The sequence below is a fragment of the Synchiropus splendidus genome, chromosome 14 (assembly GCF_027744825.2).
Source record: "Synchiropus splendidus isolate RoL2022-P1 chromosome 14, RoL_Sspl_1.0, whole genome shotgun sequence".
Lineage (NCBI taxonomy): Eukaryota > Metazoa > Chordata > Actinopteri > Syngnathiformes > Callionymidae > Synchiropus > Synchiropus splendidus.
Window position 1 is genome coordinate 1,248,132 of NC_071347.1, and position 27,325 is coordinate 1,275,456.

The following is a 27,325-nucleotide window of genomic DNA, read 5'->3' on the forward strand; positions in this document are numbered from 1 at the left end:
TTCTCTGTGATAGCTATCCGAATGTTCACTTCAAGTTAACGTTGTTTATATGCTGTGATGTCACCAGTGGAGAGGTAAATGATGGCAACCAGATTGCCTCCTCCTGACGCCAGCCCTCATGGTCGAAAATTTTTACAGTAGTTGAAGAATGCATGCATTATTTTCATTAATTTTCTCTTCAACGCAGTTCAATTTCAAACATCTGGTGACATTCCAGCTACGTAACATTCCATTAGACATTTGGTCAATATCTTTTGAGAAAGGGGAAGCCTGGAACCAACCTGAACTGGTTTTTGAGCCACTGAGCAAGGCTTTTCCTGGGTTTGGGAGCTCGCCTCTTGAACCATGAGTCTCTGATGACCTGTTCAGTCTTGAGCTTCTTTCTGTGTCCTTTTTTTGAAATGAGGTCACTGTTGGTGTGTCTCTTGAACTTGATTTTGCTGGAGTTGAAAACTTTATTCTGCTGTTCTTTTGAGCAGGAGATGCTGATTTTGGTTTTCTGGGACCCTTGGGACTCTTATAATGTTTCTTAAAGGGCTTGTCTGCCCCTGCGTGGTCGTTGAGCAGAGCCTCTGGATCAACCATACATACGTCTGGATTAGGAGGATGAGGGATAGGGTCCTTTTGGGACCTGGGGAGGGGGTCATCAAACTGCTGAGATGTTCTCGATGAGGGTGGATGGTGCCCTGTGTCACCAAACTTATCCACTGGAAGATGTTCAGCGTCTTCATCCGAGTCTAGGTTTACCTCAGCTGTTAAGGATGGGCACTCTTCTGTCTCAGGTGGAACATCAGAATCTGAGTGTGAATTCATTGACTCACTGGCTGATGTCAGAGGCGTTTCCTCTCCTGCAAGCGTTGCCATTGTACTGCATGGTTGCTGCCCACCATCTGAGAGATGTTGGCTTTTCTTATGTGACTTTCTCTTCACTGAGTGTTGGTCGTGACAGCCCTGGACTTCCTTCTGTGAGCTTCTACTGCTGCAGTCTTCCTCAACCTCTTCAGTGGACACCTGATTGTTGTCACAGGAAGTGTGAACTGGTGCTGAGATGTTCAAGTCTGGTGGGCAAGAAGTCTTCATGTCTTCACTTAAAGTTTCTGAGTGACACATTTCCAGAGTGGTGCTGCAGCCACTGGCCAACCACTCATAGGCTTTTTGCTCTTCATTATCATCACCGAACTCAGAGAGAGGATCACCTGGATAGTCATCAGGCTTTTGCAGCAGCTCCCAATCTGATAAACTGCTTCTTCTTCTTGTCTCCATCCTCTCTGGTGTTCCCTGTGAAATGCGCCCCTCTTTAATTTGAACTTCTTCAACCATTCCATCCTCTCCTTCCATTCCCTTCATTGCCCGTTGGCTCTGTTGTTCCTTTCCTTCTATTTGTGATTCTAATAATGTGTCATCACTTTCAATCTTGTCTTCTGGATCAGGTGTTTTTTCCCTTGAGGTTTCTTCAGAGTCGCTTTTGCTTAGGTTTGCTTCCCGGAAGACTTGTTGAGGGTCCATTACTTCCAGTTTGGACAGAATTGTTGAGCTGACACATTTTCTTTCTTCCACATCTGAAGTGGTTTTGACTTCATCCTGTTGTGTCACTAAGACATGCTGTATGTGTTTTTGTTCAGTCATGGCAGGTTGCTGAGATTCTATTTGATATTGCATTCTGCTTTCTTGAAAATGGTCTGGCACCTTATCTCTAGTGGCCTCTTCCATCTCGCCCGTATCAATAGAGATGTCGGCAGAAACATGTAATGATGACGAACTCTCTTGTGCATCAGGGCTTGAAATTAGTGATGGTTTTGTGGTTGAGGAAGCAAAAGGTGGCAGTTTACAGTCAACAGATGGTTTTCCAGGAGCAGTTTTAGTCACTACCATGTACTCATCTTGCTGATGCTTGATGTCTGAATCACTTTCTTGGTGTATATCTGTATGAACTGTGGTTTCCATCTGATCATCCTTTGGGCATGTCTCCATCACGACTTGACTTGTTGTTGAACTAGATATAGTTTGATCATCCCATTTTGCTTCAATCATCTCGATCGGTTCTAAATTAGTAGCTGTTTTGTCTGGCTCTCCCAGTTGGCTTTGTTGAGGTTTTGTTTGAGTGGTTGGAGCGGCTATACCCGGGGGCTCAGCTATTGCAATGTCTTTGTTATCATCAGGTGAAATCTGCTCTTCAGTGGCACTCAACTCAGGACATGTTTCATTTGAGCCTACTGGTGTCGTGCCATCATCAACATAATGCCAGCATAGTTCTTTTTCAGACAGCTCCCTTGCACCTTTTTCCACATCTACACCACTAAAACTTGCCCCTTTATTACTATCATCACCACCACCATCATTATCATCATAATCTCTGTGACCATGGTCTGCATTTGAATCTTCACTCTCCACGAGCATCTTTTTGTTGATGGGAGTTTCATTTTCTTCAGAAAGGCCATGCTTGGCCTGACTTTTATCAGAATATGAATCATAGTTTTCCAATTGGTTTTCTTGAAATTCTCCTGGAGATGATTTTCTTTTTGAATCTACTCGGTGCTCACTTTCACATACTGGTGGAGTATTCTTTTCTGCTGATGAGTGCCAGCCAGAACCTGAGCTCTCCTGATCAGTGGTGTCGACCTTTTCTTCTTCATTTACAGGCAACGTTGTTGCTTCCTTTCCTGTTGCTCCACAAACTACAATCTGACCACTTGTTGCACTTTCTCCCAGAGCTGATAAAGCATCCCCTTTTTCCTCCTCTGACTTTTCTGGTTTGTCCTCTTTGGGTCTATGAGACGATAGCTCTTCAGTCTCGGAAATTTTGTTGTCTGGAACGTCTTCAAAAGTGATGATCTTTTCAACATATGTTATGTCCGTGCCTTCATGTTCTCCTTCTTGGCATTTCTCTTGGTCATCATATGATGTTGTGGCACTTGGACGGTGGCTTATTCGATTCTCATTGAGGGACACCAGCCTATAGTCAACTCTGCAGAAAGACAGGGACTGCTCCTTGCAGTAGTTATCATAGTTGAAGACAGGACCTTTGAAATCTGCCTGGCCTGCTCCCCTGTTATCATCTGGACAGGGTTTCTCATCCGGATCATATTTGGAGGTCTTGTGTTCTTCCACCTCTCTGCCAACAATCTTTTCGTCTGTTATCTCATTCGCAAGATCTTCCTTTTCGTCATTAAAATGACCATTATTATTATCCTCACCTGATACTTTGTCCAACATTGAATATGAAGGCTGGGATAGTCCTGGAGACGCCACATCTCTTTCTCCTTCCATTTCTCGTTCTGCTTCCTTCCCAAAGGTTTGACATACCTGAATGTGATCTTTAGACTCCTGACTGACCTGATCAGTTTTTGTATCTGAGTCAGACTCTGTGCCGCTTCCGAGTTGAATGAATGTCCTTGATAAAGCTTTAACACCATCTGTCGTTGAAGGCAGTGCTGATGATACAGTTTTGGTAATAGCTGCATCTTCTTGTTGACTTGCACAATCTTGCGAGATTGGGTCTTCTTTGGTTGTATGGGCAGAGGTCACTGTTGCTCCATCATCAGCAGATGTTTCTGCAACGTCAAATTCTTTTCCGACTGAATGTTGCTGCATGATAGGAATGACGATAGCATCTTTTGTCTGAGATGAGTCAGGTATAATGCTATGTTCAGACTGAGCTACAGCTGAAGATCCTGCTTGGCCTGTACAAATTAACCCCTTTTCTTCATCATTGTCTTTATCTTCAGTTGGTGATTGGAGTGCCAATTCTCCTTCTGGCAGAAGTACAACATTTTTATCAAAGGTTTTCTCCTGCACCGCCTCATTATCCCATTTCTCTTGTCTTGGGCGGTCTGCATCACACGTTTCTTTTTTGTTGACTAATAGTGTTGATTCTTTCTCCTGATTTTCTATTTCACACTCCCTTGACTTTGTACCACCATCTAGGTCACAAACAAACTCCTTTTGCATTGTCTCTTCATTGCTTACATCAAGTGCATGTGTGTCTTCTTTCTCAGACCCTTCTTGAGTTTTTTGTTCCTCTACGTTCTCTGTCTGGACAACGTGCTGCTTATCTTGTGATGCCTTTACCTCCTCCTCCTGAGTTGTACGAGTTTCACACATATCTTCAAGAGATTTGTGTGAATCATCTATTTTGTCTGTTCCTGTCATCTGAGCTGCGTCCATATTTGTCATTTGTTCATCTTGGGATGTATGCTCAGACAAAAGAGAGTCGGGTTTGTCTGCATTTGAATCATGAGTGTCGGCTGGCTGTCCCACATGTGTCTCAATCACCGGTGTTCCACCATCATCTTTGTCATACACCTGACTGATTAATTCCTTGACACCTGTACCTTGAGGGTCAGCTCCTTTCCCTGTGTGGTCCATATCCCTCACTTTCTCTCCATCATCCTTCTCAACAGCCAATACACCGCCTTTGTCCGCTGAACTTAACAAAGCCTTTTTGTCTACCTCGGTAGTTACACCAGTGGTCATTTCTGTTTTCATAGAGTCATGTTCGCTTGTCATCATTTCTTTCATTTCTTTTTCTTCACATAGTTGGACGTCCTTACTGGCTTCTTGCTTCTCAACAACGCGACAATCTATGCTGGTAATATGGCCATGTTTGGACTCAATTTGTACTGTCTCACATGCAGCTCTTTCATTAGTGGCACATACTCCACGCTTGTCTTCATCACATATCATGTCACTGCTTGAGATGGCTTGGATGGAAATGATATCTTCACTTTTCTTTTGCAACAACATGCCAGCAGCCTCTTCTTTTTCCGATCCAGTCGTTTCTTCACAGCTGTCCTCTGGCTCTGATTTTGAATGTACTGAAGATAAATCATCAAATTGTATGTATCTAATCTCATGAGACACTTCTTTTTCTTCCATTAACTCAGTAGTTTGGGACTCGTCTTTGCCGTCATTCATTTTCTTTTCTTTTCCAACTGTGGGTCCACCAAACAAATCAGTCTGGTTTCCCTGTAGAATAATTTCACTTGTCTGGTTAAGTGTAATGGCACTTGGGTCTTTGCTCGTTTCATCTTTCTCGATACTCATTTGGTGATGTTCTTCTTGGGTGGTTGAAGCCACAGTCGATGCAGAATCCTTACAAATGATGGCATTCTCTTGAGAGGCATTATTTGAGATTTTAGTATGAGTGCAAACACTGATTTCAGTCTGCTTTATTGTCTCATTCTCGGCATGTATTTGATCAATTTCTGTCTCCCAGTTTTTATCTCCAACTTGTTGATGAGAAAGATTTTGTTCATTTATTTTTGCTCTCTCATCCTCCTCCTCCTCCACAGTTTTTTGAAGCATATCATCTTTCGTTGTTTTGCATTCCATTGGTTCCACAGGTTTAGTCCTTGGATCAATGAAATTCATCGCTCTTCCATCCATTTTGTCTGAAGCCTCTACATCTGCGGTTTCGATGGTGACTAGTGTTTTGATACAGACAAGCTCCAGTTCTTTATTACAGTCAAAACTCAAGTCTTGTCTTTCTGCATCCACAGGTGCAGCCTCATCTTCAAATCCAGCTTCTGTTTCAGTCGTCTTAGCCACTGTGGTAGTAAAATCCTCCATGTCTTTTTTGTGAACTTCATTTATTTTATCATGGTGGTGAGTCTGACTGTCTACGTCTGGTTTCTGATCCAGACTCAAGCCTTCTAGCGTCTGAGAATCTCTCAGAACATTTGATGCTGCATCAGTTGTCTCACCTTCAACACCGGACAAATATTTGTCCATTTCTGGCACTACCATAACATGGCCACCTTTCAGGTGTGTGTTAGCTGATTTGGCTGTAGAAGTCAGAACATCATCTTCATCACTGGAGTCTTCTATCACTGCTACATTTTCTGTGCCGCGTTTGCTTCCTGCAGCTGTTGCGAAACAAGAAGATTGTTCTTGCTTTTTCAATACTGTGTCTAGCACCACCATTGTCTTGGTCTCCACTTGTGACTGATGCCCTGGAGAATAAGTTGCACTTGGTGGTCCATGGCTAATAGGTGAGGATGATGTGATGTTCATAGTATTTTTTTCTGGACTGAGACAGTGTGCGTCACTTTCTGCTGTAACCAATGACGAACCAGAATGTTGAGTTATCAAAATTGAGGAGAGGGGTTTGCCAGTTCCATCAATACTCTCCTCAATTGGTAACTTGACAGGTTTAGAATTCACTGCAGTTTTTGAGGCAAAATAGTCAGTGCCAGCAAGCCCCTCATCGTTCTTGTCTCGTAAGTGAGATGTGGTGTCCCTTTCTTGATTTTTTTCTTCATTTGGTGTTTTACTTTCTTCATCCTTTTCTTCCTCATCTTCAAAAACATCACTTTCAACCATTCCAGCTAATGTTTTCTCCAGCACAGACAGATGTGAGTCAGCTGTTGAAGAGAGGGAGGGGTTGTTATCTTCAAACCTCAATGATGGCGGTTGTTCATGAGCTGCAATTGTGACAGATGCAACTGATTGGTCCTCTGCAATAGAAATTGGCTGAGAGATTTTGTCAACCTCCGTAATGGATGTGACAGATGACACGTGCTCTTCCTCAGCAAGTGGAACACGCATGATACTTGTAAACAAAGACACTTGATCTTGCTCACCTTGAATGAAACATTTACCAAGCATCGCGGCTGCTTGTGGCTCTTGCATGCCATAGATATATACAGATGATCTAGTTTGATCAGGGGCAGAGCCATCATAGGCACTAACGTCATAGTGCAGATGTGGAATCCTCTCCTCGACTTCCTCATTGATCTCCTCGTCAGAGATGGTTTGTTCAGTCTCTGAGAATCCTGGAATCGCCTGAACACAGAACACAGCTTCCACTCCTTCAGCTCCATGAACTTCTGCAGTCATCTGAACCTTCTGCCCAGGCTCATTGAATGAATGAACATTTTTTCTTTTGTCTTTCACTTTCTCCACATCATCTTTTGCCTCCTCATCTGCTATTGCATCAAGGTCTTCAACCTCTTCAAGTTCAGCTTTTTCCACACATTCGTCTTCATCCTCATCATCCTTTGGATGACATATTTCAAATTCCTCTAACCTTCCTGACAAAAGGTCAGACTTATCATTTTTTTCCAATTTTCCATGTTTACCATCATATTTGCTCTCTTTCCACTCATCTGTGTACACCTCAATTGCCAAATGTTCTTCCTCCTCTTCAGTCTTTCTTTCAACAGCTGGTCCAACCTTCTGTCCTTCTTCCTCTGCTGCCACCTGGAAAGCACCAGCCTCATCCTCAAAGGTATGGCTCTGTTTTCTCTCTTGTTGCAACTGGTATTTGTGAATAGGTTCTGCCTCTGATTTGTGTGGCAATGTTTGTTCTGTGGACCTTAGAACTTCAAGTTCAATTTCTTGTATTTCCTGATCTGCATGGAAATCTGGCGACCATTGAGCTATTTCAGGAGGTCCAGCTATTCTCGTGTCATCAGATATTTGTAGTTTCTCATGGTCCTCGTTGGGTTCTTCAGGTGCAGGTTCAGCCATTTCATTTGTGCCTTTTATTTGTGTATGTTCTTGTAGAAGAGTTGGAAGTTTGGCTTCTTCAAGCTTTACTTCACCAGATCCACTCAACTTTGTTGGTTTGACTTTCCCACTCTTGGGTTTACATGACACTTTGGCTCTATGAAGTGTCTTTCTTACTTCTGGTGTAAGCGGTTTAAGATCCGGCTTTGTCATTTTCCTGAGCTCAGGTTTAGATCTATCCTTCACATTTTTCTTCTCGTCAGGCTTTGTGTACTCATCTTTCTTAATTTTCTTGATTTCCTTCTGTTCCTTCTTCTCTTCCATTTTTGATAGTCTTTCCTTTAAGTTTTTTTTAAGGGATTTTTCTTTGAGAGATTTCTTCTTCTCTGGCATATCTGTTTTAGTTTTGTGAATTCTAGTTGCCTTTTTCTCCTCTTTTTTTTCCTCTTTCTCTACAACACTCTCCTTAACAGAGTCACCTTTTACTTCTTCAGGAACTTCTGTCTCTTCATGGGTGTCCATATCTTTTTTCATGGCTTTTGCTGCTGTTGTCTTGGAGGAGCATTTAAGGCTCTCTTTGCTGTCACTTCTGTGCTTCAACTTCTGTTTAACAAGGGGTGTAGGAGCACCTGTAGCAATGTCCTTCTGTGTAGCGACAGGGTATCGGAGGAAGTCAAGGTGCTTCAGTTTTTCCAGTCCTTCTAAAATCTTGTTTTGAGGGGCATTTCCAGGAAACAGCACCCTAACTATCTTTTCTGTAGGGTTTGCTGGAAGCCACACAATCAGAGCTGTAACTGACGTCAAATAGGGGACAGATATTTCACCCTCTTTGCCGTTTGCCAACACAATTCCTGTTTTGGCCTTGCTATTTCCAGCCCACTTCTGCATTAAAAATTGCATCTCTTTGCTGTCTTTCACAGGGTTCAGAATATACATGTCTAACCTGCCCACTCCCATTTTGTGGAACAATGTAATGGCTTCAATTGTGTTGCAGACCACACGTAGCAATGGCTCTGGTTTGATGCCTAGTTTGTTAAGCAACTGCAGAGTCAACGAAGCTTCTTCAATGCTGCGCTTCACTTTCAGATTTGATTCTGGTAAACGTAGCTTCTCAGGAACATTGAAGAACACCACGCCTATGTCTGGAGAAATAAGATTCTTAACCCATTCATTGTAATTTGTAGAGTCTTGAGATTTCTCCTCCTCTCGCTCTGCAATCTTTCTCTGAAGAAGCCCATTGATACCAGGGAGGTTATCAGCACCAATGTGGGTCAAAAGAACTGAGTCAATACGATCCAGGTGGCGCACCAACTTCCAGAAGCAGGACTTTCTTTCAGATCCACCATCCACTAAGATGTTGAAGCCATTCACAGCAAACAGAGCCGAGTCTCCTCGTCCCCCAGGGAAGATGTAACAGCATGGCTTGGACAGTTTTAGGAAACCTCCAGATGTTGGCGGCTCCAACAGATCAAACGGTGAGGGGACATCCACTGTCTCACAGACATAGTCCGAGAACTCGCTGATACCCTCCATACGGGGCAGGACTGGTGCAGGATTTAGCTTGTATTCTAGGAAGGCGTGAAGAGTAGGCAGTTGTCCCAAGGAATTCCAGCTCCCGACACCACGGCAAGACACCGTTAGTGTAGCCTCATGCTTTGGGGTTGCTGCCCCCACCAATTGTTTGACCTTCAGAAAGAATAAAGTAGACTTGTTATCATCTGCCTAACAATGTGCCCAACATATCTTTAGAGACTAAACATATTCAGACTAGACAGATATATATTCTGCATGTGTGGATATGTGTGGGTAGAAGTAGATAATACAAGGAAAAAGAAAATGCATAATTGAAGTACAAAACTATGATTATATTTCATGCATGCCCTGCCCTCTAATGGGATTCACAATGGGTATTGCATCCAAAGCACCACCTTAGCGCTGACCAAGATTCACGCACTTGCTGCCCAACAGGTGGAAGTATGGCCTTCCCCAATAAAAACGGCTACTTCTGTTTAATACGCAGTTTAACTAGAATGGTATACACTTGTCATTGTTAAGTTCAAGATCTCTCTTGGCTGATGTCTCTATTGGCCCTTTTCCATTACAGGTTCTAGTGACGGGAAAGCGTGTAGTCTGCCAGGTTCCTACTTCAAGATCTGCCACTGAGTGTGACCACTATGTGGAGTTGACTACACCTGCAGAATCTTGGCTGGTGATCTATGTGGCTTCTCTCATATGATCACCACAGTCGAATGTTTTCAAAGCAAACATGTTTCCATTGCAAGCGCTGTATATTTTTGATGTGTCTCCTAAATCCCTGCGTTTAAGAGTTGAGAGCCTAATCGGCTTAACATCCCAGCATCTTCAGGCAGGGACACACGGGTGGTCACCCATTGACGATCGAGTCACGCGGGTGGGCCACACCAGGCCTGGGATCATGTCGCACTAGTCCTGTTGTTTCAAATCACACTGATGAGCACTGCAGTAGGATGCATTCCAAACAGGGCAATGCCATATACCTGCAATTACTAGAGTGGCTGGAGTGGGTCCGGGCAGACGACTGTCTGCTGATGTCCAGTGCTGGCGGCGTCTCTTCTCTTTGAAGCATCTACAGTCAGCCCTCGCAGTGCACAAGACAGAGACAGGATACATGCCGTCTGCCTGTAGTGATTTCAGCTAACTATCTAGTGACCATCTTTGAAGCACCATGATTGGTCACTCTTGAAGAAGCTTTTGTGTCTCTAGACACCTTACCTTTTGTGGGAACCAGCCTTTGTTTTTGTTCACTATGACAGTGGTGCTGCAGTGATGCATGTCAACCTATAGGGAAGCATCGGGTCCCCACTCGCCACAGTGTGGCAGGTGGGATAAAGAGGCTTCGTGGCACACGTCAGAATGGCAGGCTGTCTCTCTCTGTGTGACAGCTGGGCACGTAGCACCCCCCTTTAACAGGGCTTCATCTTAGGAGTTTGCATTGCCCCTTCCTGGTCAACATTGCCAGAATGTTATCTCCTCCCCTGGATCACGCTGTTCGGAGCAATGAGGTCAGATGCCTGCATCCTCCATTGTAGATTCAACTTGAGGGTCTTGAAAAAGCAGGTTGTCATGTCCGCAGTCAGCTGGCAGTACATTTATCCACACGTCTCTGCTTGGTTTCTACCCATAGCAAAGCCTGCTCGAGGGCTGAGCTTGCAGCAAATAGAAACTGTGGTTACTTCAGTGTACAGATGCGTGTGATGCCTTCTATATGTGCTGCCTCATTTTAAATGAGGATTAAATGGAACCGGGTCCTTTTATAGGGGAAGGCCATACTGGCCCACACTGGGCGAAGAGTGCATGGTTCTTTCGAAGCGAATTAGAGGGTGTCATAGACATTCGCAGAAACAAGGGGTTTGGGTTTATTTTCCTGTTGCATGAAATCTTTGTTCCCTTTTTATGACATCTGTATATCTGAATTTTCAGTAATGGACTTATGAACAGTGAGACCAGTACAATACATTATGTGACTGACAAACACGTCAGTAACTTGATGATTTCTTTTGTAGTGACAGAAGTTAGAATGTCCGCTCAACTCACCAGCATCCATTCATGTGTTGTACGCAATCATCACCTTTTTTCACTATTCATTTTTAATTATTTTATTTCCATTAATCATTTTTATTTCTCTTTTTATTTCTCTCATGTTCAATAGGAAGAAACTATAACAAATTGGTCTATTGAGTAAATTTTGTGCAGAATCCCATGGGAGGTTGCACTCACCTGGTGGCAAGTGGTTCAATGTTTTCATAAGTGTTTTCGATAAAAGAAGTGGAGGATGACACTTAAGGCGTTATTGTGGTACAGGAGCAACCCTAAGGAAATGTCTCAGCCAAAGATATTGTTTCTTGTATTTATTGATTTACCTGGACTTCTATTTGTTTTAGAAGGATTTTAATAATTCTTCACAAACTTGACGGGGTTCTTCAGATGACGCAGCTGCTTTGTCAGTGTCCTTCACGTTTGTTATTTGTTTTGCTATTATTTTATTCACTTTGTTTTGTTGACTCACAGGTGTGGTATGAATAATTTAATCATACATATAGTATACAGTGACAACACAGTGGTATTCTATTGTCCACTGTCACTGACCAAACACAGAACACTCTTTCATCATTATATTATGATGTTGAAGGGGTTTGGTCGTCCTAAAGCCACGTCGTCTCTGCAAACACAGCGAAGCCTTATGAACGCTTTCCCATCTGGACTTCACAGCGGGGAACCGATGAGAGGAACCGAAATTAACCATTCTTAATCATTCCAGAGAATCTGACAATTTTGAACAGGATCTGAATAGGCACCGGTTGTCGAAGCCCACCCCGACCCGCCAGTACTGAGGCTTTACAATGTTACAATGTGAAGTGCTACTAACTCACTGCAATACATCATTTTGCAGCATTTACGCACATGAATTGGTGGTGGTAAAAGAAGCCTCGTATTGTTTTAAAGTGACAGGTTAAAACAATAGGCATTTTTTAAGGGGTTATTTGTTTTGTTTTTTTTTCATCTTGCAATCCTCTCCATTTTACATGGGATGATTAGACATTACAGTGCAGTCTCAACACGCCATAGACATATTGACTCACCGTGGGGCCATCAAAGACGCTTGAAAATGTTTGGTATGTGAAAATCCCAGTTTGAAGAAGAAGGCCTCTGTGATCAGGGATTTGGCCACTCAAGACCAGGAGCTTGTGTCCTGCCGAGTCTGTGACCAAAGACTGGATCTGCATGAGAAACAGCATATTAGACATTTGTTTTTTATCTGGGTCTCTGATCTTGCAGTGGAATTATTTCTACTATTTCAGTTGTGCATGATTATTTATTTGGATGAATAAGAACCGTGCCCGAGTCCTGAAGCCCATATGTGGCAAAAAAAGACACCACATGAGAGAAGAAAATATGGATGGTTGGATGGATGGATAGATGCTTTTGACTTGAGTTACAGCAGGTCTGGTTTGTCCTTTTTACCCCAGGGAGTTAAAAGCAGAAGCGACACACCAAGACAATCTTACTACTTCACTTTCAGTCAATGGGCCAGTTTCCACCAGGAGCGCAGTGCTATGGAGCACTAACATAGTAGTATATTTGACGCTGACCACTCCTCGTCAATTTGGAGTACACAAAGTTGCTCAGGCAGGAATTTCAAAACTTCATATTAAAAGATGTATCTCACAGGAAATACCAACATTACAACATATTCTGCTACACAACTATTGCTGGCTGACAATACGAGAGGTGAAATCATTTTAAAAATATGGTACTCGACAGCAAAAAAAATAATGAAGAACAAAGAATTGTTTTCTAAAGAAAATGACAAAGGCATAGAAATGACAAAAAAAGTGTGGTGTTAATTGGATTTTTCCAGTGTAGATGAATGGTATGCTACAACTTCAAGTGAAACTGTCAGCAGTCGTGTTGAGCACCAGTAAGTCTGAGAGTGAGCTGTCGCATTTGTCCCTCTGCCTCGACACTGATGACCATGACAGCATACAGCAACATAATGTTGGCTTGTTCTTTACGAAAACAAAAAAAAATGGGTGTTGAAATATTTGGTCACATCTCTTTCTTTCCCAAATGTAAATTGCCTATCAATGTAGATGTGATTATTGTTATTGTTCGATTATAGAAAAAAGTGTCCATAATAACAGTCAATTTTTATAGGGAATTAACCTGCACAACATAACCAAAATCCCTTCAAATCCCTTCATATTACAGGTTTCGTTTGATGCCCTGTTTCCACCCATGTTTTGCACGTTAGCCACATGCTTCCCCTGAAGATCCTTCAGCAACCTTAAGCTGTTGCTGGAAGTGAGTAGACAGTTTTGGAGGATTCACGCTGCCTTCACAACTTAGTCCACATTTTTAGGTTGGAGGTCATTTCTGTGGTAAAAAAAAAAAAAATCTGTCCCTGTGAGACAAGCACCAGTCTTGTTCCAGACCTGACCTGGGCGAAGTGCGGCCTGGGGGCCAAATGCAACCCTTTGACTGTATTTATGTGGAGTCAGAGTAAAACTATAAAACTTGTTAATTGTTGTCTCTAACATTGTCTTGTGCATTGCTCTTTGTTCATTATGATGCAACTGATACATAACTTTCTCATTTGACTATGTTCTTAATTGTTCATCTCTTATGTTGGCTATTTTAGGAGTATTTATTGTCCCTTAAAATACATCAGAATTGAAAGTAGATTTTGAAATGTATGAGACACATCAAGAATCTTTAAATGGAATGTGGTTTAAATTAAATAAAACACAACAATGATGACGACATGATCTCATCAATTGATTTTTATTTTGAATTTTCTCTAACCTTCCTTTCTTTGGGTTTGACAGCCCATCTCAATAGTCACAATATATAACCTGGCCCCCTAGGAAATTCAATTGCCCACCTGTGGCCACAACGCTCTCACAACATGTTGAGCAAGGTGAGAGAGATTACCAGATAGATAGCTAGATACTTTATTGATCTCCGAAGAGAAATTCCCATTTCCAGCAGCATGACAGGTGGAAACATAAGAGCAAGTAAAAAACAATGCTACAAATAAGATAAGAAAAACACAACAACAGTCCAGCATGTGAACGTGTGTGTGTGTCGCAAACTAAAGTGCATGTGTGTCTATGGTGTGAGTGTGTAGTGAGTCTGGAGTGTATTTGTCCATTTTATCGTCCTCCCCGAGAGATGTTGAAGAGCCGAATGGCGTGAGGGAGGAACAATCTCCTCAGTCTGTCTGTGGAGCAGGACAATGACCTTTGTAGAAACTTGTATGTTGTGCTGGTGCCCCTTAATGTGTACAACTAATGCAAACAGTAAAACAAGGCAGCAAAAAAATAAAATAATAAAATCATCATTTATCAACTTGCCTCCACCTTAAAAAAGGTGAGTGCATCTGAGCCTCACCCTGTAATTCTTCTCAGCCACTGTGATGACAGCCATCGAGTTGGTACTGGTACAAGTTATTTTTTCCCGAAGCATGAACACTTTTCGTTCAGTCAGACCTGTGCTGATATCGAATCTCAGCTCTCAGCTGCAGACGAGCATGCTCACTGTTTTTTTCTGCTTCAGCGTTGATCATGCTTATGGCGATTGCACCACCCCTCCTTGTATCCTTGGTGTCCTGTCATGTTCCTGTCTGCTTTAAATCCTCCACTATCATTCCTGTTCCCAAGAAAGCCAGGACTGGACTGAATGACTACAGACCGGTGGCACTTACGTCTGTGGTCATGAAGTGCCTTTGAGCGCCCAGTTCTATCCCATTTGAAATCCATCACTGTTCCCCTCCTGGACTCAATGCAGTTTGCTTACAGAGCCAACAGATCTGTGGACAATGCAGTAAACCATTAAACCATTATTTTATTGTATTATTGTTTGATCCGGAAGCCAATTGGGGGTGGACTTGACTGAAGGCCAAGGCTCCAGAATAATTTTCTAGAGATGGAATAAGAGGCTCACAGACGGGAATAGACAATGTTTGCTCTGCCGCTTGAGGAGCAGCGGAGGAAGCGAAGCGGAGCACTGAGCAGACCAGAACGAGAGGACAATCATACAACTGTGGTGCTGTCGGATCTTATCAGAACGTGGCCTCGACACAGAGAGGGTGTGAAGTGGAGCAGAGTTCTGTAGTTTGCTATCAGCTCCAGCAGGCTGATGTGAAGGGGAGTGGTCTCCTCCCAGACACAGCTGACGCTCTGCAGCCCACAGATGATGCACCAGCCAAAGCACCAAAGTAATGCTTCTTATTTTTATTTATGTTGGACTTTGGTTTAGATGCATAGAAAGTTTTCTTTCTACGCACTGGGCCAGGAGTGAAGGTGGGAGCAGCCGACTGGTCTCTCCAAAAGGAGCAGCGATGATCAGCACGGCTACTATGCGGACGGCTGGCTGGTCCTCTGGGCAGAAGTACATGCTCCTGCATCGCCTGATTTTCTTTCCTGGTCTGCACTCTCTCCGCCATCATCTGCCTCAGCTCAGGCGATTCGGTGATCTGGGCACAGTGGAGGATCTGCTTATGCTCCACATGCTGCAGCCACATACTCCGGTGCTGGACATCTGGACAGCGGATCTGACCCCCAGGATGGCCATGGCCTGGGTCATACGGAGCACCAAGCCGACAGACTGTTGGATGTCAAAATTCTCTGGTGGCATGAGAGAGGTTCTGCGATGGACTAGTCTGTTCGCTGGCACTATGAGCTGGTTGCCATTCCACTGGTCGAGCTAGGTCGAGCTCCTGGGGCCAGCGCATTGTGCATGAAGGCTGAGGGAGCAGAAACGCTGCGCCACCAATCCAAGCCCTCCACCTGGTAGTACGCTCCGTACTGGACCACGGACGGTCCTAGTGCCAGTGGAGTGTCACTATTCTCGCTGGGAAGAGTTCCAGATTTCTTCCAGTTGTAGGCAGACAACATGGTCGTGCCCTGAGTGGAGTCTCACCATCCAACTCCAGCAGGCCGTCAGTGAAGTAGGATGGATCTTGAGATGACAGGCCTCACAATCCGCGGCCCAAACAGTGGAAGCAGGGGTCGTCAGGGGTCGGGAGAATATCCAATAGCAAAGCCTCACCAGAGGCTGGAGCAAAATGAAGGCGAATAGAGAGTTTTGTTTTAAATTTCAGAATCTAATAGGAGATGTAAAAACGGGGAAAATGTCTTTACATGCTTCAATGCTGCGATAGCTATTATAGCCTGAACAGCCTGCCTGTCGAACCTATTCTTTTATGGTAACTTGCGAACAAAGACAAAAAAAGGTTCAAAACGAGTTTAATCATTGTCAGTTGTTTGTTTTTAAAACAATGCAAAAGTTAAAAAATCTGAGACACAGTTAATAACCACCCACAAACACAAACAATTTCCCTTGGATTAATAAAGTTTTTCTGATTCTGATTCTGATAAATTAAATGTTACATGAAATGAATACACCTGTAACTACTGAAAAAAAAATCTGAAAAACCAATGTCTGAATTTGTTCACAGGGTTCACTTCAGCATTCAAAATTGAATTTGTGAATGGAAACATTTTGTTTTTGTTTTAATTGAAAGATTTAAGAATATTTAAACGCATTCCAATTTCAGCTCAGGTTACTCAATAATAGAGTTAACTACTCTCGACACACCCCCTCTCTGTTGTCTCAAGGGTTAGAAAATTTAATGTTTCTACATTTTTTGTCTGATTTGCAACAGCAACAAGTAATTAAAAAAAACAAAACATGTTTGTTCCAGCTTCAACGATCCATCTAATGCCACCAGAAAAGTTACTGGCTGACTCGATAATATTTAATATTAGAAGAGACAATACATCTAGTACATAACATCATAAGATATAAACAGCAGCTTATAAATTATGAAATATTTTCACCTGTATCGTTCTGTGTAAAATGAACGTCACACCAATTGGTAATAATATCTACAAAACCAAGAGATTAATATGTTAAAAGCCTAACATGACAAAGCTTTTATGATAACACTTTTTTATAGTCACCTCTATCATTTAGTGTAACCAAAGGAACAGGGCATGGGGCTGGTTTGTGGTCATCATTTTCAAAATTGTTGTTCGGTGGGTGAGGTGCGAGGTTTCTGTGAGAAGAACTCAAGGTGTGGCCCAGGAACTGCCGACACTATCGACACCGTAGTATCAAGAAGCATCTGCTAGAGAACTTTAGGAAGTGGAAAGGGGATCTCAGCTTGATCTTTCGATTGTCTTTTTGAAGAATTTGTTTTTTGTTTGAAAGAACTCCCTTTAGGAGACATTGCTCAGAAACATCCTCCCAGTATTTCAAAGTTTCTAGGGCTCTGTGGATGCAAGTAAGTGTCTGTAACAGAATAATCCTGAACTTTGACTACATTTTCTGAAAGTATTTCTTGAGTAAGTTAAAAATTATCTGTTTCAAACTCACACAAGACAGACTGATTCAACACAACTGGTATGATTAGGAATAGCTGTGTCACTCATTTGAACTAATACTGAAAAGTTTTTTTTTTCTCTTTTATCCTTGACCCTATTTCTGACAATTGAGAGTATTTCTCAAGCAAGTAGAAATGATCTGTTTTAAACATGGTTGCTTGCTCTTAGCCTGTTGTGAGGCAACTCTGTCACTGATCCATTCATATATCTTTTTGTCAGACACAAGTGGTAGGATGTTGAGTTTCGTCCTCATGGGCCTTCCTATGAGCAGTTGGAAAGGTGTAGTCGGTAGTAGTAGTAGGATGAGGGGTAGCCCGATATCTCTGAAGCAATTCTGTAACCACCATTTTCCATGGCTGTTGTGTAGCCTCAGCCATTTGAAGACAGTCTTTAACAGTCTGTGGTGATTGTGCAGGGAATCCCTTCACGTGCAAAGACTGTTATCAAATATCAAATATCAGAACATTTGCTGTACTTGCTGTGTGAGTAAATGCTACTTCAGGCCATTTACTGAAGTAATCCACCATGGACATGACAAATCTGCACTCATATGGTCCTTGCTCAAATGGTCCCAGTGTTGAGTTCCAGGCCTGTTGAGCCTGGAACTCAACACTGGGACTGGACCAGGCTGCATTGGTGTAGGGGATGTTTTGGCTGTCTTGTCACATGATTGACAAGTCATGCATGTAGCATCGACTGTACTAGTTCATCCATCTGCGGCCACCAGTATAACTCTCGGTGACGTTGCATTGTGCAAACAATTTTTCAACAATTTTCCACAGCTGTTGGACTTTACTTTGGCAGCCAGACAACTGTTATCATTAGCCAAATGTTTAGCTGAGCCACATCGGTAACACTGACGCTCGTTTGCATGTTTAGCACTCACTCATGATGGTCTTTAACAGGCCTCACTCCTCTTTTCCCACGAAAACGTGAATTTGTTGCGCCGACAGCTTAAACCAAAGCAGACAGTGAAGTGCAAGCTGATGAAAGCAATGAAACATTTTGAACTGCAGCTTCAACCTGGCATGCAATTGCCAGAGCCTTCTCCAAAGTTAGCTCCTCTTCCAATAGCAACTTGTCTTTAACAGCACTCAGTCGAACATTGGCGATAAGCTGATCTCTGATCAATTTGTCTTCCATTGTTAATAAAAGGCTTGCAATATTTCAGTGGATTTGTAATGAATCCAGAATGCATGACATTTTTGTTTTTTTAATTGCATTACAGAAAATAAAGAACGTTATCACAATATTCTAATTTTCTGAGACAGTCCTGTAAGTCTAATGGATGCGAAAGACTCATTGAGAGAGACGTGTATCTGAGACTGAGACTAGCCATAAATCTGACCTGGTTTATTGCCTGGTACACCCATACCTAGAACTACCCAGTGTTGGTCATTTTAGCATTAAAAAAGTTGTTAGTTACAGTTACAAATTGCTAAACGCCTGGTCACAAGCGTCATGAATAGCAGACGGCTTTGTGAAATCAGGAAACATCAAAACAGGAGCAGATGTGATGGTCTTTTTTTAAGGAAGTCCATTGCTTCTTGACATTATCATACCAATCAAATGGAGAGTCTAGTCTGGTAAGAACGTGGAGCGGCTCAGAATGACGTGCATAGTTTTGGATAAAATGGCAATAGTAGCCGGTTAATCAAGGGAACTCTCTGACTTGTTTAACATTGCACAGTGTTTTGAAATCGATCACAACTGAGATTTTGTCCGGATCTGGCATCATCCAAGAAGTGGTGACTTTGTACCCCCCAAAAAAATGGAGCTCTTTCAAGCAGAAATGGAATTTCTTCAGCTTCAGGGTAAGACCAGCAGCATTAAGTCTGGAAATAACATCTCTCAAGTCTGTCAAATGCTGTTCAAAACAAGGGGAGACTATAACAATGTCGTCCAGAAATACGACACATGACTTGGCCAGCACAGTGTTCATGAGCCTTTGAAATGTTGCCGTGCATAAGGCCAAATGGGAGTACACAGAACTGGTACAACACACAGTGAGACAAAGGCTGTTTTACGACAAGATTTTTCAGCAACAGACACCTATCAATAGCCTCAAATCAAGTCCAGTGTGGTCATGTATTTACCTCAAGCCAGATAGTCCTGAGACTCATCAATACGGGAGAGGGAATATGAGTCTTTAACGGTCATTTGATTCAAACCTCTGCAATCGACACAAAACCTGGGATCAGCACTAGGTCTATAAATAACCAGGCTAGGGGCAGCCCATGGGGTTATGGAAAGTTCAGTGATCCCATCTTACAACAATTGCTGCACCAGTTCCTCAATGAACAGCTTTTGTGTGATACAGGGCCAACTTGATAGGTTTAGTGTCCCCTGTCAAAGTAGTACCAAGGGGGCCATCCAACATTTGGCCAAACTGACTAAGGAGGCAAACCAAAGCTGACTGTTGTTGGACCTCAGTGTTGCGAGCAGGACAAGTATGCACTGTGAAGCCCTAGATGTGACAAACAAGTCAGGTTTTGGCCACGGACTTGATCCTGACTGGAGAGCTGCACCGTGGCTCAGGAAATTCTCAGCGGGTGGTAAGCTTCTTGCCTCAGGCGACTCAGCGCTAGATGCCGGAAACTACGTGTACAGCGCGACTCCACACAAACATGATAGATGCCAGGCAGTAAAGGGTCTGACCGCTGTCGGGGCGCACAACATCGTTCAAAAACAACTTCTCAAACTCCCAGAACACTGAGGTGTGCAGACGCAGCTGCAGGAAACTGTTGGGGAACGGGAGCATAGCGCAACGGTCCGGGACTCACAATGTTTGCGGGTGTTTGATAACTCACGTGTTTTCGCCTTTATTAGGATGATTGACAGACAGATTTGCTTAAATGAATAGTGCTCTACAGTAACTGTTTTCACTGTAGGGCTGTGGGCTCCATCATCAGTTCCTATCTGAGGTCAACTCATAGTGCTAAGAATATAGAAATAAAGTGGTCAAAGTGGACTCTGCACATAGGCGACTCCAGAATTTGTGTCCAGTGAGAGCTCAAGCGTACTATTTGAGGCGGGTGCAAGAGTTCAGACGTACGGATCGTCAGCTGATCTGTTTCAGTGGTGGCCAGAAAGACGAGGCCACAGCATCTTACCTTTTAGTTAAGAGCTGCCACTCAGGTGGCTTATGACCTCAGCCAGATGAATGAGCCAGCTGAAGTCTTAACCACAAGCTAACAAGCTTCAGGAATCCATGGCCGAACCAAAGGCCTGTAGCTGGTGGCTGACCACCGGAGAGGTGGTTGCTACACCAGATGTCATCTTCAAGCCAGCTGCTGTTCCAATGTGCGGTTCATTGACTCTATAGGGCCCCATGACTACCAGCTAAGTCAGCTTGCCTTACATTTCTGAAAGTGACTGCCCGCCTGGATGTATTTGTATCTCTGGTGGTTTGAGTCGCTGGTCAAACATGCAACTGTAGAGGTGTTTGAGTGCTGAGCTGTTTTCAGTAAAATAAAACACCCTCACATGCACTGAGTTTTACCTCTGTCAGAATGCAGTCTTGCGATGGGTTGACAAGCACCACCGTCTCTAAGACATCACTACAGAAGTGAAGAGTCCTCTGACCTGCAAACACACACCAGACATACAGTAATATTAGCAATAAAATGACTCAATCAATCAATCTCAATCAGTTGTCATTACTGGACGTAATATGCGAAGTGAAATAAAGACAACCTCCAACACTGGTGTCAATCTGTGGGAGTGAACTGACATGATACCCATTCAATATTTGAAATGTTGTTCTCATTGAAAAACAGTATCTGTGAATAGAGCTGTCTTTCGCTTTTAAAAATAAAGTGAGTGAGGAAGTAAAAAAAAATGTTATGTAACGTGCACAGCCACTGCAATAGCGGGTCCTCACAAGCAAAAAAGACAAAAAAACAATACAAATAAGAAATAAGTGGCTTATTACTGCTTTATTATTGTTATTAAAAAAAGTCAATTTCATTCAGTACCATGAATTCCAAGAGTCTCTGTTGCCAGGTTGGCTGGCAGCATCCTGGGAACAGAGACTCATTTCAACTTCAAATCCTTAAATCCTTCACGGAGTCACATAACTCTCAGAGAAATTGAGTGAATAAAAAATTATACAATTCCTTTCTGGTGTAGGCCTTTTTGACCAAACAAACATTGTTCTTGTTTGTTTTCTTCACAAAAAGAAACTTGTGTATATGTTACGGGTCCCAGGATGGGCAAATAGTGTCCCAAAGAAGACAACACAATCAACAGGTGTCTCGTCTGGAGTCCAAGTGGCGTCTGATTGATTTACACCAGATGTGTCATATCCGCACTTTAACCCCGTCTGTTTTCATTGTATTTTCCTCCGCGTACTTTACTTGTGCTTTTACTTTGTTATTTTCCCTCGTTTCCGTTTCCAGTTTTTCCTCCACCTTGACAGGCATACGCAGCTGGTGGTCATTCCACTAATTCTCCTTCCACGGATATATTCTTCTCGACGCCAGCTACATGTGCCAGATGGTAAAACAGAGCAACCACCTTCTCTAAACTCGATCTCCGTAATGGCTACCACCTTGAGCGGATTAGAGAAGGAGATGAGTGGAAGACTGCTTTTAAAACTCCTCTGGGACATTTCGAATACCGGGTGATGCCTTTCAGGTTGACCAATGCCCCAGCGGTTTTCCAAGCCCTGGTCAACGATGTCCTGAGGGACATGATCAACCACTTTGTTTATGTGTACCTGGATGACATACTAATCTTTTCCAAGGGGGAGGAGGAGCACCAGGAACACGTCCGTCTAGTTCTTCAGAGGCTACTGGAGAACAGACTTTTCTGCAAGGCTGAGAAATGTGAATTCCACGTAAAGCAGGTCAGCTTTTTAGGATTTATCTTGGCTGAGAAGGGGTCTCATCCCTGATCCTGCAAAAATTGAGACAGTGGTAAACTGGAAGACTCCGTACTGCCGCAAACAGCTCCAGCAATTTCTCGGATTCTCTAACTTTTACAGACGTTTCATACGCAATTATAGCAAGATTGCTGCTCCTCTGACTGCTCTCACCTCTTCCAAGAAGGAGTTGGGAATGGAGTCCGGAAGCCGACCAAGCTTTCTCCACGCTCCGGACCATGTTTTCCCCAGCTCTAATCCTGCGCCACCCCGACCCTCATCGCCAATTCATCGTCGAGGTGGACGCCTCTGACTCCGGACTGGGAGCCGTCCTCTCCCAGAGAGACCCTGAGGACCAAAAGGTTCACCCTTGCGCCTTGCGACTCACCCCAGCGGAACGCAATTACGACGTGGGGAACCGTGAGCTGTTGGCCATGGTGGCTGCCTTGCAGGAGTGGCGGCACTGGTTGGAGGGCACTGAAACTCCTTTTATGGTTTTGACAGATCACAAAAACCTGACCGATTTACAGACCGCCAAAAGACGCAACTCACGCCAAGCACGTTGGGCCCTGTTCCTGGGTCGCTTCAACTTCGCCATCACCTACCGTCCAGGGACCCAGAACACAAAGGCGGACGTCCTCTCACAACTCCACGAACCTGCCACCTCATCTGACAGGTCTGAGACAATCGTCCCTTTTTCCTGTGTGATCCGTGCAGCATGTTGGGACATTGAGAAGGCTGTCTTGGAGGACCAAAAGTGGCACCCAGCTCCCTGTTCCGGCCCTCCAAACTGTCTCTTTGTTCCGGAGTCAACCAGACCCCAAGTTCTCCAGTGGGGCCAGTGGGGCCTCAAAGCTCGCCTGCCACCCCGGTATGTTCCACACTCTCTGCTTAATCAAGCAACGTTTCTGGTGGCCAGGTGTGACCAGAGATGTCAAAGAGTTCTGCAAGACCTGCACAACCTGCAACAGAGCGAAGTCCACTCATCGTCCTCCTGCCCGACTTCTACAGCCTCTTCCCGTCCCTGGCCGCCCTTGGTCCCACATCGCAGTCGACTTCGTCACTGGTCTTCCTCCATCCTCCGGACACACAACAATCATGACGGTAGTAGACCGTTTTTCAAAGATGACACACTTTATCCCTATTCCTAAACTTCCCTCAGCTCTAGAGACTGCCAAGCTCATGGTGCACCATGTCTTCCGCCTCCACGGACTTCCCTGCGACGTGGTCCCCGACAGGGGTCCTCAATTCTCGTCCCAGGTCTGGTGGGCCTTCCTCAAGGCACTGGGCGCTTCACCTAGCCTCTCCTCCGGCTACCACCCGCAGTCCAACCGCCACACCAAAAGGGCCAATCAGGACTTGGAATCCGCACTCTGCTGCATCTCTGCTCAGGATCCTTCTACGTGGTCTTCACATCTGCAATGGGTAGAATATGCTCATAATACTCTGACTTCATCCGCTACAGGGATGTCTCCCTTCATGGTGGCATACGGCTATCAACCCCCCCTGTTCCCGTCCCAGGAGGTTGAAACAGCAGTTCCATCAGTCAATCAGCACCTTCGCCGCTGCAGGGAAACATGGTCCTGTGCCCTCTCCCACACCGCCGAGCTGAACAAAAGACTCGCCGACCGCAAACGGACTCTAGCTCCAACCTACCAGCCTGGCAACAAGGTGTGGCTCTCCACCCGCGACCTTCAACTACCGGGTGAGTCAAAAAAGTTATCACCCAGATACATTGGGCCGTTCAAGGTGCAGAAGGTCATCAACCACTCGGCCGTCCGCCTAAAGCTTCCGGACTCCATGCACATCCACCCAACCTTCCATGTCTCCCTCCTCAAGCCCGCCTCATCTTCCGGACTCCATGCACATCCACCCAACCTTCCATGTCTCCCTCCTCAAGCCCGCCTCATCTTCCTCACTCCATGCAGCCTCTGAAACCCCTCCTCCTCCCTTCACTATCGACGATTATCCAGCCTACAAGGTACACAAAATCCTGGACAGCGGACATCGTGGCCGAGGGGTACGTGTGCCAGAGGGTAGCGAATTGTCTCCACTCAGGTACCTTTTCCAAGACTTCCGTGATCTTGCTTCTAATCCTGCTTTTCCCAATTTCCTTGCATGCTCGAATCCTCATTCAGCCGTAACTGTTCTCCCTGGCTCTTCCTCATTTCACTCTCGCCTCCTTCCTATTTCAATTAAATCCGCGTTGTGAGCAGTTTTATTAGTCTCACCTTTTAGTTAGATCAATCCGTGAAGTTTTCCCCTTGTGTGCGTGTGTGTAGTCACCACCACCAAGCGCTTTCAGTTTAGTGCCACCACCGCATTGAGCTTAACTCCGGGTGTGTGTTTTCTGTTCTCCCATTTATAGTAGGTCGTTGATTGCTAATCCGCCTCTCTTTGTTTTCCAGATTTTCACCCTTCCCTGTGTGTCGTTCCCGGTCTGCCTTTTGGATCCTGGCGCCCTTAGTTATAGTTATTTGTCTGTCTGTGTATATTATTTTGTAAAAATCCATCGATTAAATTGTATAATTTAGTCTCGTCTCTAACTCTCTAACTGCACTTGGGTCCATCAACCGCAAGATGATCAGAGATCAAACACATTCTATTCACACACCGTCTTCACATACATTAATGACCAACTTCCACAGAATCACATAATCACATGTATCAACAAATGGCATTCAGACATTGAGTCATCTACATTAAATACGATATTTCAGTACAATTAGACATCAGCCATGAGGCTACGAATGCATGATAAACATAACAAATTGAGATGTTTGGACCATCGTAAAATAAAATCTGTGAGTCGCAATTACAAGTGCAGCGCTCGTCACGTGCGGGAAACCAGAGTCTAGCGCGAACAATTAAAAACAAATAATCACTTCGAACCGCATCTTCACACATTCACACAAATCAACATCCATATCTGAACATACTAAACCAGTTTGACAACACAATCAACAGGTGTCTTGTCTGGAGTCCAAGTGGCGTCTGATGAAACGTGTTCCCAGCGCGCTGTAACATTTGGTGTCCCCTCGCAACTCCAACCCCAGACAATAGTTCCGCCTCACCATCTTCTATCAGTAATTTCAAACTCGCAAAACTCCAAAAGAACACTCAATAGTAATAACGATCAACATTAATAATATGTATGTAAGAATACATATGTAAATACTGCTAAGTTGAGTATGTTCATGTAGTGAAATAGTCATCGGCCAACTGATGATGGACGACAAAAACAAATCAAATTTTTACGAATGCAGGCTCCACTGTTAAATAATTGGGATATTTGTCTTGCAAAGCACATGTTCGCTTAACACTCAGAACTGCCCAAACCGATACTAAAAACTTGTTGGAATGAGCTAAGCTGTTTTATCCTATTACAGTCATGGTGATAACTTCCACCACCACGTAAAAACTGAACACGCTCAAAATGGCATGCTCTGATGCTGTGCTTCAAAATACAAAGTTCACCTGTTAGATTAAGAAACAGTTGTTGTATACGGCAGATATTGGAGTGGACAGCTGCATGTTAATGTATATGCAGTGTATATGTGACATTCAAGTTGAACTTTAAACCACTGTGTGAGGTACACTTGCTGTTCTTATGTTTTTATTTATGCAAAGATGATATTTTGCAAATAAATCAGTACAGGTGCAACTATTGATTCCGATAATCAATACCGATCACATAACTGATAACGTTTATTACAGTTCCCACTCTGGTCCTTTTCAAAAATTTTAGATTCAGGTGGTTAACTGCATCCAATACAAGATGGCGACGGATTCACCCGGGAAAGGCTGGTCATCTAGCTTGGTAAAGTAAACAGGCCTGCAGGTGTGTGGGAGTTGTATAGTGGTGTCTCGATGTATGGTTCCTTAGCGACTGGTCATCAATGCAGTGCATCACCCGGGGGGCACCACTCCTGGGTCTGTCACGAACACTGCTGCAGCTGTAAACCTGCCTGCCTCCTATTACATCGAACCATGCAAGAGAGACATGTATGTATTGGTCAAAAACAGAGTATCTTACAGATTAGAACTCCAATATTTACATGAAATGTAGTTTTAATGAAAAATATCACTGTGAATATAGAAGTATATTGCTTTTAAAAATAGTAAAGACAATGAAAACAGTAAACAACAAATAAAAACAAGTTGTTGGGGAGTTGTTCATGTGTTTTGGTTAGGAGCGCATATGTATGTTAAAAAATTACTGACTCATTTCAACATCAAAATCTGGTTGCAGGAATTGGCGAATCATCAATCCTGCAGAATTACGGATAATGGCGCAGCCCCACACAATATTTCCCCATTGTGAGAAGAAGGGTATCTTATAGTAATAGAGCTGGACGATTATGGCAAAAATAATAATTGTGATTATTTTGATTCATAACATAATGAAGCTTATACAAAAGATTATTCAACCATTTACGATTTTGCAGTCATGAACTTTCCAATTTTATTGCACAATGAACTACAATGAAACTGCGTAAAATATAAATCATAATTGAACAGTTATACACTGCTGACAAAAATTAAAGGAAGACTTTGAAGAAACATATTACATACATTAGATCTCAATATGAAGTTGGATATCTATACAAATGACGACAGGGCAATGTCTTAGGAACAAAAGGATGCCAAGTCTTTTAATGGAAATAAAAGTTTTCAGCCGACAGAGGGCTCAATTGTGTAGACACCATAAAATCAGAGTGAAATGAAGATGTGGCAGGCTAGTCAATTTTTTCAAAAACTTAATTTCCTCAACTCAGAGTGCTTTTCAGTATCTTGTGTGGCCCCCCACAAGCTTGTGTGCATGCTTGACAACGTCGCGGCTAATGAGACGACGGATGGTGTCTTGTGGCATTTCCTCCCAGATCTGTGTGAGGGCATCCCTTAACTGTTGTACAGTCTGAGGAGCAACCTGGCGGCGCCTAATGGACCCAAACATGTCCCACAGGTGTTCTATTGGGTTTAAGTCAGGGGATCGTGAAGGCCATTCAATTGTTTCAATTCCTTCATCCTCCAGGTACTGCCTGCATACTCTTGCCACATGAGGCCAGGGATTGTCGTGCATTAG

General features: G+C 43.6%; 1 protein-coding gene across 4 annotated transcripts in view; it reads right to left on the minus strand.

Annotated features, from left to right (window-relative positions):
* The window catches only part of map1ab (microtubule-associated protein 1Ab), a 55,055-nt gene that overhangs the window by 5,556 nt on the left and 22,174 nt on the right, over window positions 1-27,325 (minus strand). For 3 of the 4 annotated variants that reach the window (XR_008416538.1, XM_053885563.1, XM_053885565.1), the window contains 3 exons: window positions 20,878-20,960; window positions 12,069-12,206; window positions 282-9,135 (listed from right to left, as the gene is read on the minus strand). Coding sequence is in view for 3 of the 4 variants with exons in the window: in XM_053885563.1 (XP_053741538.1) it covers window positions 282-9,135; window positions 12,069-12,206; window positions 20,878-20,960 (9,075 nt within the window). In the remaining variant the exon portion in view is untranslated. Of the gene's footprint in view, window positions 1-281; window positions 9,136-12,068; window positions 12,207-20,877; window positions 20,961-23,192; window positions 23,565-27,325 lie in introns of those variants that run through there. The other variant, XM_053885564.1, reaches the window with a different exon arrangement.